Source organism: Misgurnus anguillicaudatus, chromosome 20 (genome assembly GCF_027580225.2).
Source record: "Misgurnus anguillicaudatus chromosome 20, ASM2758022v2, whole genome shotgun sequence".
NCBI lineage: Eukaryota > Metazoa > Chordata > Actinopteri > Cypriniformes > Cobitidae > Misgurnus > Misgurnus anguillicaudatus.
This window is the reverse complement of record NC_073356.2, coordinates 21640907-21660437: the sequence shown is the minus strand read 5'-3', so window position 1 is coordinate 21660437 and position 19531 is coordinate 21640907. Positions and strand designations below refer to the sequence as shown.

The 19531-nt window shown below is 37.1% G+C and overlaps 2 protein-coding genes across 2 annotated transcripts in view; both read left to right on the top strand.

The window, feature by feature from the left end:
• chrac1 (chromatin accessibility complex subunit 1) overlaps positions 1-19531 on the top strand; it is a 443634-nt gene that overhangs the window by 146260 nt on the left and 277843 nt on the right. The window lies entirely within an intron of this gene.
• Positions 12596-15163, top strand: sem1 (SEM1 26S proteasome subunit). Its single transcript, XM_055220727.2, has 3 exons — positions 12596-12756; positions 13278-13371; positions 14923-15163. The coding sequence occupies exons 1-3, from the start codon at positions 12681-12683 to the stop codon at positions 14963-14965; spliced, it is 213 nt and encodes a 70-aa protein (XP_055076702.1). The 5' UTR covers positions 12596-12680; the 3' UTR covers positions 14966-15163.

The following is a 19531-nucleotide window of genomic DNA, read 5'->3' as shown; positions in this document are numbered from 1 at the left end:
CATTCCTTTTTTATTCAAAATTTCTACAGTGTCCCAACTTTTTCTGATTTGAGGTTGTATATGTATCTATATATATGGCTGAATCCCCTGAAAATTAACTTTCGTTCTGGACTCCATTTCCCATAATCCCTCATACCTGGACTGATTACTCTGCCACCTGAAGCTCATTGGACAGCCTATATAAACTCTCTGGAAACATTCAGTCAGTGCAAATCTTGATTTGTACCGGCTGTCATTGCTGAGCGGTTTGCCTGCCTGCATACCGATCTGTATTTATTGATCTTTATCTGTTTTACCTGGTTTTATGAGTATGTTTGTTGACTGCTCTGACCCTTTTGCCTGTTTCATGACTACGAGATTTGCCTGCCCTACATTGGTGTGTTTGTTGTTGTTTGACTTTGCCTGTTGGAATATGAGCGTGTTTAATAAAAACCTGCAGATGGATCCTCAGTGTCAAAGTGCTTTGTTACACAAGCAATATACAATAAGTAACCTACTAGTTTACTAAGAGTACACTAACAGAACACTTGCATGTACACTTGAAGTATATGACTAGTAAACTACTAGATAACTAAAAGTATATTAAAAGAACACTTGGAAGTATACCTGCAGCACAAAATTAGTAACCTACTAATTTACTAAGAGTACACTAACAGAACACTTGCATGTACACTTTCAGTATATGACTACTAAACTACTAGATAACTAAAAGTATATTAAAAGAACATTTGGAAGTATACCTGCAGCACAAAATTAGTAACCTACTAGTTTACTAAGAGTACACTAACAGAACACTTGCATGTACACTTGAAGTATATGACTAGTAAACTACTAGTTAACTAAAAATAAATTAAAAGAACACTTGGAAGTATACCTGCAGCACAAAATTAGTAACCTACTAGTTTACTAAGAGTACACTAGAACATTTGCATGTACACTTGAAGTATAAGTCTAGAAAACTACTAGTATACTCATGAGTTCACTTGCAGTACAAATGAAGAACTAATTGTGCACTAGTTGTACACTTAAAGTTGACTACTCTTACACTTATAGAACACTTAGAAGTATACTTTTATATACTAAAAGTGGGCCAATTTAGTCCCAAGCGGTATTCAAGCAGTACACTTACAAGTATACTACTAGAACATAAATGTTAGTACACTTACTACATAAAGTATACTTAAAACTATACTCCAACATTACTTAAGTATACTTAATAAAATGAACTTGAAGTATACTTCTTTTTCGTAAGGGTTAATAGAATGGAATGGATTAGACGCAACATATGTGGTCCTCTCCCGTAACTACTGGTGGCATTTAGGGACGCATTTTAACAAGAAGAGAAATCGGTCCATGCTGTTCTCACATCCACACTATACAAACTGAGTTTTGTCATTTGACCATGAGCCATGACCTAACCAGGGCACTCTGCGGTTTTGTATGAAATCCTATGATATTACAGTTCATTAGGTAGCATTTGATGGAATAGAGCTACTTTTACTGTAGTAAAGAATTGTAATGTTAAGGATATACGAAGACAACAACCTCTAGATAACATCGGTATTATTTTTGTATGTGTCTACGTTTATGGATGAAGGTTTGTGTGCGTCTGGCTGTACTTGTTCATTTACATGGGTAGGGTCAAGGTTCAGACTCAAAGCTTTTACACGAGGGTGAGCCATACTTGCTCCGTATTATCCCAGCTAGAAAGGCCTCTAGTGCAACTAAGGCTAAAAGTGCTCACAATTATCCAAGAATCCAGAGGGACAGTCTCGTCTCGGACAGCCGGGTGAAAATTACACACATGCCTAGAGAAAACAGAGCCAGGGTCAGGGGTGTCTGGATTTCACTGAGGCACAGAAGGAGATCGTGTAGTCTGAGAATTCTGCTATCTCTCTCTTTCTTTCTCTCCGAGGGAGGGGCATACGGGAAGTCAAGAAAGAGGATTGGCCGGTTGTGAACAATGAGGGTCCTTAATGGATGCCAATCTAGTACGCCCGAGGCGAAAAAGACATCAGCACATCGCCGCTGCAGACAGCGGAGGCTGCGCAGCCATTATCTATAAACAACTGCAGACTTCCCAATGCACACAGGCCTTTTACAAGAGCTAATAAAGATAATTAGTAGAAAAACTTTACTTTTTTGTAACATTTTCAACTGGTGACAAATGGAAAGTCATTTTGTTTTGCATTGCAAGGGATTATTTTAGACAATGTTTCATGGACAAAATACCGAAATTAAGCATCACTATCATCACAGCAACAGGCCAGGCACACAGAGGTCTTGTGTTTTGAACAAGCTATGTAACAGCAGCATTAAATGGCCTTTTTTACAGCTGTCAAACATGTTGACATTGGTGTAGCCCCACAGCGTATTTAAAACGAAGTATTCCTCTGTTTAACTCTTAAGTACACACTAAAACAGTTGGGTTTTATTTAATTACACAGATCTCCAGCCTCTCAACGCTGCTTTTCATGTAGTGTATAGTTTGACTCCCTGGCTCTTCTGAAAAATGCCCATTATCCTGCATGGTGGGTTGGACATAATGGACAAGCACAGGCATTTAACTGCAGGGTCAATACAAAGTTTAATCATTTCAAACTCTTTATAGTCTCTTCAATAGTGTGTTGAAAGCCCCTGAAATACCTGCATACTACACTACGAGTGGTCATTTTTGTCTCCCAAACTGATAATTGGCTACAAATATCAGGTGGGCATGTCATTTAATTGCGCTACTTTATTCCCTCTCTCTCTCTCTTTCACCAGTTTTTCCCTTTTTAACATCACAGTACGACATTTGAATTATGGTTGTTCAAACACATTCAGATATGAGCATGTGATGTGGAAAAAATGTCATTAAACATTTTAAAAAAATAATAAAAGATGAAATTGTTATTGTTTTATTATTTGTGTTGGGAGTTTAAAGGAATAGTCCATTTTCTTAAAAAAAAATCCAGATAATTTACTCACCATCCTTGTCATCCAAAATGTTGATGTCTTTCTTTGTTCAGTCGAGAAGAAATTATGTTTTTTGAGGAAAACATTGCAGGATTTTTCTCATTATAATGGACTTTAATAGAGCCCAACATTTAATACTTAACTCAACACTTAACAGTTTTTTTCAACGGAGTTTCAAAGGACTATAAACAATCCCAAACGAGGCATAAGGGTCTTATCTAGCAAAACGATTGTCATTTTTGACAAGAAAAAAAAAATGCACTTTTAAACCACAACTTCTTGTCTAGGTCCTTTCCTGCGTGACCTAACAGAATTGCGTAGCGACGTAGGGAGGTCACGTGTTACATATATAAAACGCACATTTGCGGACCATTGTAACAATAAACTGACACAAATACATTAATTAGTTTCATTCGACATACAACAACGTCGGAACGGTCCTATTTATCAACACTTGTAAACACTGGGGCGGAGTTTCACGTTCGTCCTCTGTGACCTCTTGACGTCATGACGTATTGCGTGGGGTCACGCTGGCGCCTCACCACCGGATCTAGATGAGAAGTTGTGGCTTAAAAGTAGATAAGACCCTTAGTATGCCTCGTTTGGGATTGTTTATAGTCCTTTGAAACTCAGTTGAAAAAAACTGTTAAGTGTTGAGTTAAGTATTAAATTTTGGGCTCTATTAAAGTCCATTAAAATGAGAAAAATCCTGCAATGTTTTCCTCAAAAAACATAATTTCTTCTCGACTGAACAAAGAAAGACATCAACATTTTGGATGACATGGTGGTGAGTAAATTATCTGGATTTTTCTTTTAAGAAAATTGACTATTCGTTTAAGGCCTACCACTAAAAATCTGTCACAAATAGGTAATCAATATTTTAATTTGGCATAATGCTACAAAAACACAGACAATTTAAGTGATCAAAGAACATATAAATACAGTCTTAAAGAGGCTCCCCAAACTATTAGTAAGTTGAGAGGTCTTTTTGTTCTCCCCAGATGTAGTGACTATAGCCTTTGAGGACAAGTGTGTGGCTTTGACCCCCGTTTGGCAGTAATGATGCAGTCTGACCTCTGAAATACTTCTCCACATTAGGATCACTATTCACATCCTATGCTGGTGATGTGACTTTTGCAAGCCTCCAGCCAACATTCGAGATCCAGTACATTGCATTATCCTGGGAACCTTCCACCTCCTTTTCTGCTATCTAAAGAACTAATCTAAAACCCTGCTATTATGATTCTTGTACTTGGCGTATCAGAGGCTAATTTCGAACATCAACACCATCAATCACAAGACACAGGGTTCAAAACTGCTGTCCTGCAGGTTTCCTTGTCATCCAAGTCACGTCCTCTTCCTCCACGATAATCGCTTGCTCGCAGGACAAACCATTCGGCCCACCCAACCCACTGTCTGCTTTATTGAACTTTCAGTAAACAGAAATGTAGGTTTATCTAAACAATGGCACGGCTTATTAATGTACTGCAGTCTTCCAAATGCCCTTTCCTTTCACTATAGTGATGTGTCTGCCTTTAAAAATAACCAAATGAAGCCTCCGAGCAATCCAATAAACAGGAGCTCTGTAAAGAAGCCATGAGTCATCAGCCAGTAAAACATGGTTGGCATGTTCACATAAAACATCAACATGTCTCAGGAGGAAAACAACATTACCGTGTTGTGTTTCTCTGTAGAACGGTAAGTTTATAAGACAATAAAGCCCATGGAAATGGTCTACAAAAAATCATTTTAACCATAAAATGCGTATTATGCACATCAGATACCACACAGACATTAGCCATAGCCATAGAAATGTTATTCTTCCAATACCAAATATTTGTTATGCAGTACAGTATATGCTGAAAAACAAATAGACAAAAGACTGGCTTCATTTATCATCTCTCTCTTAATAGAAAATGGCTGTGCTACTGGCACATTGCCACATTTGTGCTCACCAGTGGATGATATCACATGTAATTATCTTCACACACCCACCTTAAGATCTCAATATAGAAAAACATAGAGAGTATAGATAATCATGTAAATATGAATGAACAAAATTCCAATCGTTTTTATATTTTCAGTGTGCATGTATCATAAATAAGTGTACCCTACTGAAAAATCCAGCTAAGACCAGCATAAGCTGGTGAGCTGTTTTTAGCTGGTCTCCCAGCTTGGTTTTAGCTGGTATAGCAAGCTGGTCTAGCTGTGTTTTGGTCAATTTTTAAGCTGGTCTAGTTGTGTTTTGGTCACTTTTTAAGCTGGTCTAGCTATGTTTTGGTCAATTTTTAAGCTGGTCTAGCTGTGTTTTGGTCACTTTTTAAGCTGGTCTAGCTGTGTTTTGGTCACTTTTTAATCTGGTCTAGCTGTGTTTTGGTCACTTTTTAAGTTGGTCTAACTGGACTTAGCTGACCCACCAGCTTGACCAGCTTATAGGCTGAGACGACCAGCTTAGATCAGCTACTGCCACCTTATACCAGCTAAAACCAGCTACCAACTTATGCTGATCTTTGCTGGATTTTTCAGTAGGGGAGTGACAGAAAAGTAAAAAAACGAAACTCTATTGGCCAGTAACAACTAGTATAGATGTCCATGAGCAGATTTGCGTAGCTTTGTTATTAGCATCTTTAAAATAATCAGTATTTATTATACATCCACACATAGACAAACAGTTTCCAGTTGGTTTTGGTGATGTAATGGTTTTTTATACTGTACAAACTGTATATTATTCTCCCATCCCTTAACCTAACCTTCACAAAACCTTTCTACTGTTTTAAATGTTCAAAAAACACCATTCTGTTGTATTGGTCCCCAAACCGATTACCAGGCAAACACACACATATACATTCCAATGCCTTATTATATCTACTATTTTAGATGTGCCTGCTAACAAATAAACAAATAAATGGAAGATCTTTAATTGGTCACTTTTTATGTCTGTCACTCAAGTGGGCGGGGCACCAAGAACAAACTTTGGCTGTTTCTCAATGGCAAGGAAGGATCCTCGGAAGCCAAAATTTCGAGGATGCTAGTCATCGACATCTGTCGAAGGACTGTTCCAATGTCGAGGATCCTTGGAATTGCTACCAAGGACTGAGTCCTTCGTTCAAAAATGTACTATATACAGGAAAAGATGCATATGTGTGGCCTTCGCGCTCTCAGATCACCCACAATCCTATGAGCACACATTTTTACTGACGTAATGATGCAATGACGTGCACTTGCTAGCCTGTTCCATTTTTGTGTTCTCCAAATTCTAAAGAGGAGCCTCGCCTAGTCTCTGAAGGATGACTTGGAAAGACCAGTCCTGCCAAGGAAGTATCCTTGACATTGAGAAACAGCCTTTGTGTTAATAATCTGACTGTCCACAACTAATAACCAACTGAACATTACAAGTTTCTTTATCCATAGTATTACTATGGCAATTCATTGTGATGTCATTAAAGTAACCAAAGTAACCCTCGTAGGTTTATATCATGAATGACATTTGTTTGGAGGTGACGTGTTCCCCGGCATTCACACTCCTGTCGCTGTAGCTGTAGCTGTACTCATTGGCACAGAGCCTTAGGGCAAAAAATTGGGACAAACAGACAATTACAAAGGCTGTTCATGCTGCCCTAAAAGGAAAACAAGTGATAATGGTTCTGCTATTCTACATGTCACGCTATCTCCAGACATGGCTAAGATGGGGAATCCCCTGTAGCTTAATGTGTGCCAGTGCAAATCGATGGTGGTACAGTATGAGCAAAATTATGTTACAACTAGCTATAAATAAACAAAAAAGTGTACAGCTTATTATTTTTTTATGTTAATTGTTTATAATAAATTATCTAAACATCTAGTGTAACATACATATCTCAAGATGCAATCCATGGTGCAAATATGTATTTGCTGTAAAAAAAAGAATGTGATTATTACATATTTTTATGCATTGTTTGCATGATTTGATAGTTGTTTGGAAATATTTTTGGGTCATGCAAAGATATTTTAGGCTCATTCTTTATTTATTTATTTATTTTTGAAGCTGACAAAAGACCTTTTCTCTGACAGTGTAATAAATAAAAAATACTTCATGCAGAACTGGGGCTAATTCTATGAAATTATGAAGTCCAAGTAACAGTAAGCCTGCATGGTAGTTAAAGAAAGCCCTTCTCTTGCAATCAGGAGGAGAAACTCTCTGCAAAGGCCAGGCAGGCACCTGTACTCTGCTGCCAAGCTAATAGAAGAAAAAATGAATGAAAAATAAGCAGTTTATGCCAAGAATGGTTTTCGGTTCTAACCAATGCCAGCATGATTGAACAGGATATGTTACACTCCTTGTTATATACAGCACACCATTAGAATGAGATGTCCAGCAGAATGATAAAATGTTTGTCAGCAGCACTTCCAGTATAAATAAAGCTTGTTAAAAATAATTTATTTAAATAAAGTGTCTATATCAGACATGCTCAAAGTCTCATAAAGATATAACTCTCTTACTCTATTCCGCTCACAAAGAACTTGATGTGTGTTCTGAAGAGGGCAGCTATAAAAACCATAAATTGGACCCTTGGCATCACTTTTCTTTGAAAAGTCCTAATGACAAATCACTACTTTCCCTTTCACCCCCTAGTATTTCATCTGCAGACTACCCATGGTGCTCCGGTCCCCTAAAAGCTTGTCACTGGCCGAGCTGTTCAAGCTTTGCCTTTGGCGATATACTCTAGAAAATTATTCTTGGTTTCTTGCCCTAACTTACAGACGTCCAAAAGAGGCTCGATTCTCTCTTTTAATTTCAACCCAGACAATCTTCTTCTCATGTTCGGTGAATGCGGAGATGAGGAACTGAGACGATTTGGCTAATGACTGAATATGGAATATGTTAAATACACTTCATCATGCACATCCTTGAGCGAGTTGTGCCAGGTTATTCAAGCATAGTTTATCCAGGAATCATGTCATTCATTTTTATATGAATTATGGGATCTTGAAATGTACGGATGTAGGGTGTGTTAAAATATCATGACTAATAGTGATGCAGAAAAATAAACAATCAACATTAATGATGGCTTTTACATTTGGGGTATTTTTGTGACCGCACTTGCATAACCCGATAAAATCAGTCATTAGCCGCCAGCTGCTCTCTGTACTGTTTTTGTGAACTTCAAAATAAATTCTCCTTGCAGTTCAACACGTACTATTTTGGAAATGAGTTGAAAACTTTATCCGTAATTTTATTTTTTTACCAAATCACACACGCCTCCTTCGCTTGGCGAATTCTCCTTGAGCGTGTAAAGTACAGGTCAAGGGGACAAAGATTCATTGGAGGTTTCGCAGAATGTTTACCAAAAATGCTAATAATTACATCTCTTAATAACCCGCCAAGCTGTAAAAACATGCTACTCCTGACCTCAAGGGAAAAGATTGAGGATTATACCCGATGTGTTATCTTACCAGCTCGCAACTATGAGTCGACCACTTTGACCAATGGAGGCAACAGACCCAGGTGACCACTGAAGCGCTACAGCCTTGTGGATCTAACTACTTAATAAGTGGCTGTTAGAGGTTTTCCTGGACATAGTCCAGAGCTAAAGGGGCCCGCAATATAGCCTTGCTTTAAAACAAGGACAGCTTCATTTATCAATCAGCCCAATCAGGGATATTTCCAGTCCGGTGGTCACGTGGTGAGCCTTACTCGTTTCCATATCACGCACTTAAACCTGAAATCAGTGCACGATTCGAAAAAATTGTCAAAATAGGTACCCCAGCTGTCACCGGGGCAGTACCCTTTCCAAAAGTACAGCTTTGCACCTAGAGAGTTCATATTAGTACCGCAAAGGTAAATATTGGTACCACAGAGAGCTTATTAATAGCTCAAAGATACATATTAGTATCTCAAAGGTACATATCTATGGTACATATTAGGACATTTTAAAGGGTACTGCTCCAGGGACCATTTTTTTGCTATATTTTCTGTCAGTGTAGTACATAGTGAACAGCATGTATTTTTTATTGATCATAGATGAAGTGTTACTTTAATCACTTCTTTGATCACACCCAAAAGCCGACCTACACATTTTTTTTTTAGCAGATTTTTTTCCTTTTCATTGATATGTTTTACAATATCCTTCTGTATGCTTTTGAGGTCATTATATCCTGAAGAATGTTGCTTCATTTCCAATCCTCTTTATAGATGACAGATGAGAAGCGGGCAGGTATTAGAGTGAAACACTTTATCACTTACTCCGTAAGCCTCTTGATGAGCGACATTCACTTGAGAATGTCATTCTAGAGAGAGAGAGAGAGAGAAAGTTAGAGAGAGAGACCTGTGGTATAAGTCACCGATCACAATGCACTATTGTAATGTGAACAAACATTATCAGCCATGTTTGCAATTTTATCATAGCGCTGCCAGAATTTTGTTTTAATAATAATAATACATGTGAATAGGGTTCATTTGTTTTATTTGCACAATGAACACTGAGTCCTACTGTTTTTTGTCATTTTTAAAGTGGAACATGTAAAATAAAAATGATTGTGATGAAGTTTTGTGTCATTATTTGATGAAAGGCCTGTTGAAATTTTGGTTTGAAGGTGTGTTCGTAAACTCCCTGTGCACTGTTAATATTTGAACGTTACACGTGACCCCATTAAGAGCTATTAATTTTGTCGAGAATAATTTTATGAAGAGCACTTAATATAAATGAGAAAAATAAACTTTGCATGCAGGATATGGGTTGGAGTTGTTTATGTAACCATGACTGATGTTCGTGAACCAGTGTTGTATTTACATTGGAAAACATTTTCTTGAAGTTTATATTGAGTAACATGGAGTTCTTTGTTTCTCAGTGTGTTGTTATTGGACGGATACACTTTTAATGACAAACCCAGAAAATGTGGGAATGGGGAAAGCCTGTGTCAAAATGCTGAACACAGATCTTTACTGATTTGCTATTCAAAACGTGGAATTATATTCAATGGTAATAGTAAAACATTAATGCTTTTCATTATGATGATGTATAAACAATGCACAAACTAAAAAATTATATTTAAAAAATTATATTCATAACTCTGTATGTAACATGTCTGAGTGTAGTATAAACGAATAGCTGTCAGATATCTATACATCAAGAATGGGTTACCACTGAAATGTCTGTTCTTGCAATTTGAGATAGACCTCCCATATTTCATTTCTCTCCTGCTGATAGCATTTATCAGCAAAATCCTGATAAATACAAAATATGCAACTTAAGCCTGAGCATAACTAAGCTGCAAAGGTGGACAGGATTACCGGGGCTGGCCGGGACAGACATCAGATTGTGTTGCCATAAAGGGCCATTAGTCTGTTGGCAAACTGTACCTCAAGCTCCAGCTGACAGGCCTTTTCAAGAAAGACGGATGAAAATATGAGAGTAAAATTCCTATTGACAGACACTTGAATTAGGGATGTAGAAATGTTGGTTGGAGGAAACGCAAAACTTTGTTACATTTATTTTTTCTGTGTTGGTCATTTAAGTCGGCAAACACAGTTCGAAGCACAAACCTAATTAGTTATTAAAAAATAAATAAATACCACAATAAATGAATGACTTTCTTTTTAATTTTATTATCATTTATAATGTTTTTCTTTTTTTAAACTGACCTCACTGACCTATTTTTTTTATATAAAAAAATAAGCATCATCCTCTAGAGCAGGGCCGTGGCCCCTGGGGGCCCCTGAGATTGTGCCAGGGGGGCCCCAGTGTAGACTTTTTAAAAAATATACATTATTTAATCATAAATACTGTGTAATTAAACCTAAAGCAAGAATACTAACCAACAGCACTACATTTTAAAATTTAATATGTTTTTTTCATTCAAATTTTTAATTTTGAAATGTTTTATGTCATACATTTTCTTTGGGGGGGCCACAAAGGGATGAATCATACCGAAAAAGTTCTAGAGCAGAGGTCTTCAACCTTTTGGTGAGCAAGGGCTTCCATGGATAAAACAATCTGAAGGGCTAGTATTTTGATATACTCAAACATTTTCTTGAACTTTTTTATTTTACTTGTTGATATGTTTTTTTCATTGTTTAAAATGTTAACATAAAGAAGCCAATATAAAAAATATGTAATAAATAAATATTAAAATTGAGGCTATTAATAGGGCACCATGTTGGAGACCACTACTCTGTGTAATGTCAATCTTCATAAGTTTTAGTAAATGCATTGCATTTCACAACAAACACACCAAGAAACATCTGATATCAACTTTACAAATAGCACATGATGAGCAATGAGACTTATTTGGCATTCTTCTATTAATGCTGAATGAGAGGAGCGATTATCTCATCAAAGTGCTTGGACTGGCAGACAGCACCATGTACGGCTGTTTTGTCACTTTCACTGGCAGAGTGAGAGTCGTGTCAATAATCGGAGACAGCGATCAGTCAGACGGGAGCTGGGGGTAATAATGTCTGCTCAACCCACTGCCCCTCCGACCTATAAGACCCACCTGTCCCCACCACCCGTCCCAAGACCCCTCAGGCCATATTGTGATCTCTGTCCTGATAAGGACCGGTGGAAGCGAGACTGCCAGACTGGCCGGACAGGGTTGGAGCCTCTATGTGAATTCCGTACTATACTGTCCTGGAGGGGCCAATGAAAGGCATTCTCACATACGAAGAAAGGCTGCGAGTCAGTCTGGGTAGCCCTGCTGTCTGCCCCCCTCCCCATCTCCTGAGACTCCAGGCGCCACAGTGTAACTGCAGTCTCAGGTATGCTCTGTGGACGCTGGAGATTCCCAGGCCCTTACCTGAGAATGGAAAGATCCACTCACTTTATTAGGGGTTAGTAGTCTTATGCAATTATTCTGATATTGAAAATCTGGACCCAAAACAATACCAACTATCCTTGCCTCCACGCCCAGTATATCCTCTTGTGCTGTTCTGTTGTTGGGCATAAGTTAGTTTTGTCTGCAAAAATGATACACTCACTGTCATCATCTCATCTAAATCACTTCCTTTCTCTGTCTGCTTATATATAGACTGTGGATGATTACAAAATAATTCGAAAATAGAATAAGTAACTGGGATCTCAGTTGAGGTTTCCATCGTCTGTCAGCGAATGGGAGCCACAGGACAATTTTCATTGTAGCATGTGTGGTTTTGTGGTGTATGTGCTGTCATTTATCTAGACTTCACAATGTTCCCTGTGGTTGTCTGATTATTTTTGAGATGCACCTTCATTGGTGTGTTAAACATTGGTGTGTTTGTAGCCTATGCAGAATTTAACCACTAAACCTAACCTTTTTTTGTATTGGCATACATTGGCATAATTGTAATATTTTAAAATGTAATATTGTGCATAAATAAATAACAATGGTGCTCATCTTCATCAACATCATTTTAAACAGAAGAACGAACTATTCATAAAAACATTAAAATTCACTTGAGCATGGCTTGAATTAGCCTACTTTATTTAAATGTATTGCATGGGAAAATCTAGGATGGGTAAAATAAATTACACACAAGCATATAGAGAATTAGCCTACTAAACACAATAAGGTCTATTCAGCCAAAATCATTATGCAGAGTCTTTAAAAATAAACACTTCAAACTGTTTGGCTGACTCATATAATAAATGCAGAGACACCCTTGTGCATGTAAAACAGCTCGGAATTGATCAGCAGCTTCTGCGCATGCGCACAACAGCCTCAGTTATTACGACGAGTGTGTTGAACGGGTGGACTAGTAACGAAACATGACAGAGAAGAAACCAACAGTAGATTTGGGTTTGTTGGAGGAGGACGATGAATTTGAAGAATTTCCCGCAGAGGGTAAGTAAACTAAACGTTTGCGTTTGATTAGAAATGCGTTTGTATTTGAAGATAAATAAACGGCCGCGTTAAGACTGTGACTCAGCTAGCACACTAGCATTGCTATGCTAACCGACAAAACAATATTTATTTAATTAGCAAATGTTTTCTGAAAAACTGAGTAGATGAATGAAACGTCGTGTAGATTTATACAATGTGTAAACATCTATTGTCCACCAATGATAAAAACAAAAACGTGGCTAACTTAATCGTTTATTAGCAGCTAACTTAGCAAGACTAGCAGCGTAAAGCTAACGGCTTATTTACGTTGAAGGAATTCAATCGTGTGTACCTGACAGCCAAAGATAATATTTGGACGTATGCTGAAGCTGTTGATCTATATTATCTTGAGCGAAATGAACACACATAAATCCGTGTGTGTGTGTGTGTGTGTGTGTGTGTGTATGTGTGTATGGAGCACGGCTAAATCTGGCTCGTGTTCAAATAGACTGAACATCATAGATCTGTTGTGTCATCCCCAGACTGGACAGGCTTGGATGAAGATGAGGATGCACATGTTTGGGAAGATAACTGGGATGATGACAACGTAGAGGATGACTTTTCAAATCAGCTGAGGTAGGTTTCTAAAGTTTATTTTTTTTAGTTATTTTTTATATATAATTTTTTTTATTGTGTATATATGAAGAGGGGAAAAAATTGTGGCACTTTGAGTATAGATGTGGTAACATGGATTGAAATAATGTAACTGTTAGTGCAAACACAATTTATTTGGCCACTTCATTTATTCAATTCAGCACATCCCAGTAGAAATGTGTGATGTTTGCTTGGGGAGAGACAGAGATGTTTTCCTGTGCCATCTCATGGTGCTAGAATATTCTGTCCCTGAAAAAAATTTAAACCCACACTGTTTTCTAAGGAATTTTGTGTGGTTACACTCATTTAGAAGAAAACACTCCCTAAGGAATCTAATACTCCAATGGCTAACCAACACTCATGGTGGCCTAAAACCACACGTACCAACTTTCCTACATATGAGGACTTCACTAAATATAACCATTTAATATGCTGCTTACATATATTGTCTAAATAAAAAATAAGATAAATGTATAGATTTTCTTTATTTTTATACTATCCATGCATAGCACAAAATTATTCAGACATAATTTTTTTCTGAAACATAAAATACCCTACTTCTATATTAATAATGTAATCCTTTGAATTTTCAAAACTGTACATTTAATTCCCACATTTGTATTACGGCGTTGACATAATTTTATGATTATTAATAATTATATTTAAAGGACAAGTTCAGTATTTTACACTTAAAGCCCTGTTTTCAGATTGTTTATGATGAAATAGAACGGTTTTGACTGAAATTTGGACGTATGATGCTGGCCCGAAAATTTTCGGTTTCTGTTGTATCACCCCACCGCCTCTACAGTGGCTTTATGGGTGCACTGGAGCAGTCCTTCCTAGAATGCATTGAACTTTCGTTTACGGGGACGTGAAACTCACCGAGTGGTCAGGGGTGTTCACTGATATGCTCACACAAAAATCGCTGCAAAAGGTGTTTTACCATTCGTTGTAAACTTGTGGACCTATTTTTTCAGACGCCTCACACCCGTACATTCTTCCGTTGAGAGCTTGAATAATAGACACTCCAGCCCAGTTGGTGGCGATAATCCACCTTTGCCAATTGCAACAATACAAACAATGTTCCCAGGGCGGAGTAATACCGTACCTCACAGCACATCTAATACAAGTCAATGGAGTTGGACAAAAACTATGATAACACCTGTTTGAAAGCATCTTACCCCTGACCACTCGGTGAGTTTTGCGTCTTTGTGGATGAAGGTTTGGTGCATTTTGGGAGGGATTGTTCCGGTGCACCTATGCAGCCATTGTGGGGGTGGGGCCTGATACAGCAGACACCCGAGGATTCTCGGGCCAGCATCATGTATACAAATTTCAGTCAAAAAGTTATATTTCATCATGGACGGTCTGAAAACAGGGCTATACGTGTAAAATACCGAACTTGTCCTTTAAGAAATTGTTTAAACAAATACTACTAATATTCTTTTGCAAATGCATAAGCTGAAACTTGTGAAAAGTTTTATGTATATATTTATCTTATTTTTTGTATTTTTCCAATCGTTTCTCTCATAGAGCGGAGCTTGAAAAACACGGATACAAGATGGAAACCTCGTAACAGTGGATTACTGAAATTTTAGTTTTCTACATTTGCGTATTGTCAGTTTTGCCTGTCAGTAGAAAATGACTTCTCTTATTACTTCTATAAGAAGCCCAAGATTGTAAAATGGTCAGTTGAAACTGAAAAAGTGTGTTTTTTTCCCATATATACCAAACATGTGTTCAATATTGTTATAATAAAGAAATGCTTTCCCTATTCTCTTTAGTCTGTTTTATATTATGTTCTCAGTGCAGCTGTTTCTTATTTAACTTTGAGGATTTTATTGCATGGCTAAATTTTGTATTTTGCATGTATCCAAATAGGCCTGAAATTTACTGGAAAGTTTTGTAAATATCATACAGTGAGCAGGTCTATGTGTAACATTCACATAGGTGCAGCTGCACACACGCAAGGAGGGGCTCGAGGACTTGAGCTAAAACTGCTCTGCCCTGACACTTCCCTTTGAGCCCACAGGCTTTGGCAGAGTCTCTGGTGGGAAGATTATCCAGTGAAGTGTTTGTCAGATGCACAAAGGTGGTCACAGCGTGAAGCCCCAGCCGGTCCTGCCTGGACCTGCCCACTCCCGACCGGGCCCTTCTCTTCCGCTCTTCACAGCAAGAGCTCCCACACAGAACCAGAGGCCAATTTGCCCAGCCACAGTCCCCTAGCAAAATGATTTCTCTGGATTTGTGGCTCTGAGTCCTAGGGTCATAATGAGCTGAAATCGATGCTAGAATAGCATCTCCTACCAGTGAGCTGTCCACCACTGTTTCACTTGTATTTCTCTTTTAAAGCCCCGATGTGCAGCTTTTTATCTTCTACAGTGAAATTTTAGAACAAAAGCGTTTTGCTAAAGTTTAGATTTATCATATTGTTTAGTTATCGCCTAATGTACATGCATGAAGGCTTGAGTTCTCCCATGCAACTGTGTTGTTTAAGAGATCAGCCATTGACTGTGACTTTAATAACCTGATGTCAAATTTATGATTACATCCTCTTTTTTTGACATCTGGGACACCCACGTCTTGCAGGGACGCACAATCATAACATGTAAATCCACCCATGCCATTCAAAATAAGTGCTCTGTGCTGGATCATTATTTTAATTGTCGGCGAGTCATTGAGGTGTGAAAATCACTAAGTGAGAGCAACAGTGGAGATTCCAGGGCTATTTTGTTTGTTCCTAAAGGCGTAAGATTGGCCTCTTGTGTTCGAGCGAGCTGGGTCTTTGTGGCTTCCCCTAAAGTCAGGTTCACAGTTCATGAGAATGATTAGGCAAGCACAATCTTTGGTCCTGTGTAATATTTTCTGCTATATTATTTCTTTTGTACTCTTTGTAATCGCTTGTGACGTCAAATCTGTTAAAATTCAGTCAACCGTTCACTCTTCTGCCCTAAAATCTGTATAACATTTACAGTATATCTGAGTTAAGTCTTAAATAAAAACAGATTTTATTCACTTTCATTTACTGATACTGATATATTTGTTTATTCTGTGGTGTTTCCATCACGCGCGGATGAGTGTTGCGGTCGCACTAGGGTGCACTCGACCGCAACAAGCATCTATACCGCAAGCCAAGTGAAGACAGGGGGCTGTCGTGCAGGGCCCGTGCAGCTGCTGCAATAATAGGCCTAATTGCACGTTTCTTTTGTGGGTCTGAAATTAGTGGCAGAGCAGAGCTACAATGCCCAAACCTTGAGGAAAATACTGATTCACTGGGGCAACTGTTCAGCAGTACGACCCATCACCACCACCCACAGCTCCCTGTCCCACACCTGCACTCACCCTCACTAAAGTAAACACAGATAATAAGGTGTAATTACTTTAAAAAATAATAACGAGAGCCCTCCATGTGACAATGGCTGCTCTGTTTATTAAGGACGGAAAATAACTTATGAAGACACAGATGAGGGTTCCCCCATTGAGAGACCCAAAAAGGACATGTGTATCAGCATAAGTGAGTGTGTTAACCTCATTTCAGACCCCTTTCTATAATTTTTTATGTCTTTCTTTGTCCGCTGTATGGACATTGAACAAAGCAACTGTGATTTTAGCTGGATTTTCTGTACCGTGTTTCCTTTTAAAACTCATTGTGACATTTAGTGCTGTTGCCATTACTTAGATCTGTATTTTGCTGAGTCACTTCCAATACAAAGGATTTGGATTTTACGTCATTCTGTTTAAAAAGTACATTTTGAGAGCTTCCACGCAAGAAATTTTTTCCATTGACAAGTACAGAAAGTCCTTTATAAGCCTCAACAAATGTTTTATGAGTTCTTATCTTCAACAAAAAAAATACTTGAAAGTAATCTTGATTTGGTCAGTGCAAAACAGAAGCATAAAATGCTTCTGAGACCAAATTATAGCAATGATGACAAATTTGGTCCACTTGTACATTTTTTGACTGTATTTTTACACTCCTCTCATTACTTAAACCTATGAAGTTTTAAAACGCTTTCATAAAAAAAAAACACATTATATTTTACATGCTATTAAAGCTAAAATTTTATTTTATTAACCTAAACACTATTAGTCAAAGCTAATCTTTAAGTATAAGCTAAAGTAACTTGATGAAAATAGTGCTAAAGTAAGGGTATAATAATACCACTATCATATTATTAACATGCAAGCAATTAATTTCAAATGTACTGAATGGTTTATTTAAATTTTTTTAAAGGATTTAGTTATTTATGTATTTATTTATGGAGTTCCCCATTGGGTCCTTTTCAAGGACAGTGATACCCACAAATTACAGATTTTGATCTTTTTTATTTTGTTTTGATATTTTAAGCGTGTGCAGCATATTAAGGCAACCCACTGCACTTAATATCTCTGGACAGTCAGGAAGCAAGCCCATCCAGATTTGTTAGGGCAATTAAACACTTTTAACATAACCCTCGCTAGTGAATTATTAGAGCTTTGATAATTGTTATTAATCAATCATCTCATTCACTCAGACACTCTTATTTCCCCAATTACTGTAAGGTAGACTCAAGATGACCTCTTAGGTGTAAGGGACACCCTGTCTTTCTCTCAGGCCAGAGTACCCAGCATACTTATGTTTAAAGTGAGTAAAACAGCTGATGGTAAAATATGTATTAAAGTAGATACCCGAAAGCCCCTTACATATACCACACATATACTGTCAAATGCTTACACAGACCTAATTTGCAATAATACATTTTGGTGCAAAAATAGAAAGAAAATTTTAAACACAATAACTATAAAATAACAAATCATACATCATACACTTACACAAACAAACGGTGCTAAACAGCACTAAAAGTGGGGGACCATTAGGGAACCATTTTAAGTGCCATATAGCGCCTATGTAGCACCTGTGTAGAACCATATTGTGCTATATAGAACCATATCTGGTGCTATATGGTGCTATCACCACCGGATGGTTCTTCATAGGTGCTTTACAGGTGCTGCATTAAAAATGGTTCCCATATGAGCTTTTAGTGCTATTTAGCACAAATTTTTTTAAGGTGAAATGGGAATTACTTTAAAAGGTTGTTTCAATTGTTGGGCCAAATATGGACAAACCTAACTGCTGGGTTAAAATTAACTTAGAATTTGGTTAAGTTTGGCCATAAAGTGCCGCAGGGGTGACGTATTTTTGTAGGCCAACCACGGAAGGTAGCACACAAATTTTATGAATTTAGATGATAAAAGTTTATATATATATATATATATATATATATATATATATATATATATATATATATATATATATATATATATATATATATATATATATATATATATATATATATATATATATATATATATACTATATATATATATATATTTAAATATATTTAAATATATAGACTGATATGGTTCTATATATATATATAAATATATATATATATATATATATTTTTTTTTTATTTATTTATAGATATGGTTCTATATATGAAGAGTTTCGTTGCAAAACGAGATAAATCCATTTTTTAACATTTTTGTCGAAACATGTTTATTATTATGTTATCATGTTATTATTTTGTTTTATGGTGCTACTTAGCTGTATTTTTTAAGTAATGAAGGTTTAAATCAAAACAAACCAACTGCAGTTGCATTGAAAATAATTGGAATGCACAACCAAAAAACGAGATTTCTGAACAATTAAAAAAACGGTGGTTATCTCGTTTTGCAACGAAACTCTTCATATATACATAAAGGGTATCCCGCAAACTATTAACTTGCAAAAGATGAAAATATTTATTGCGACGTTTCGATCACAAGATCTTCCTCAGGCAATATGTCTGAGGAAGATCTTGTGATCGAAACGTCGTAATAAATATTTTTATCTTTTGCAAGTTAATAGTGTGCGGGATACCCTTTATTTTTATATGGTTGGACTTCATTGTCTCTCTATCCTATGCACACATATCCGGGACTAACAGGTGTGCGTCATGTTCTTCTTATTTTAGATTAAAAAATTCTAAGTTAGTTTTTAGTTTTTATTTCAAATAAATGCATTTAGACCTCAAAATTATAAAAGTTGTGTCCATCTGTGCAGATTTTCTTGTTGGACAAAACGTCAAACGTAGATATCATAAACCTTTGCTAAACACAA

Bases quoted from the DNA above. Each gene is read 5' to 3' on its own strand.
- sem1 (XM_055220727.2), top strand. From the start codon at position 12,681: ATGACAGAGAAGAAACCAACAGTAGATTTGGGTTTGTTGGAGGAGGAC. The intron at 12,757-13,277 runs GTAAGTAAACTA...TGTCATCCCCAG, and splicing joins TGAAGAATTTCCCGCAGAGG to ACTGGACAGGCTTGGATGAA. The intron at 13,372-14,922 runs GTAGGTTTCTAA...TTTCTCTCATAG, and splicing joins GACTTTTCAAATCAGCTGAG to AGCGGAGCTTGAAAAACACG.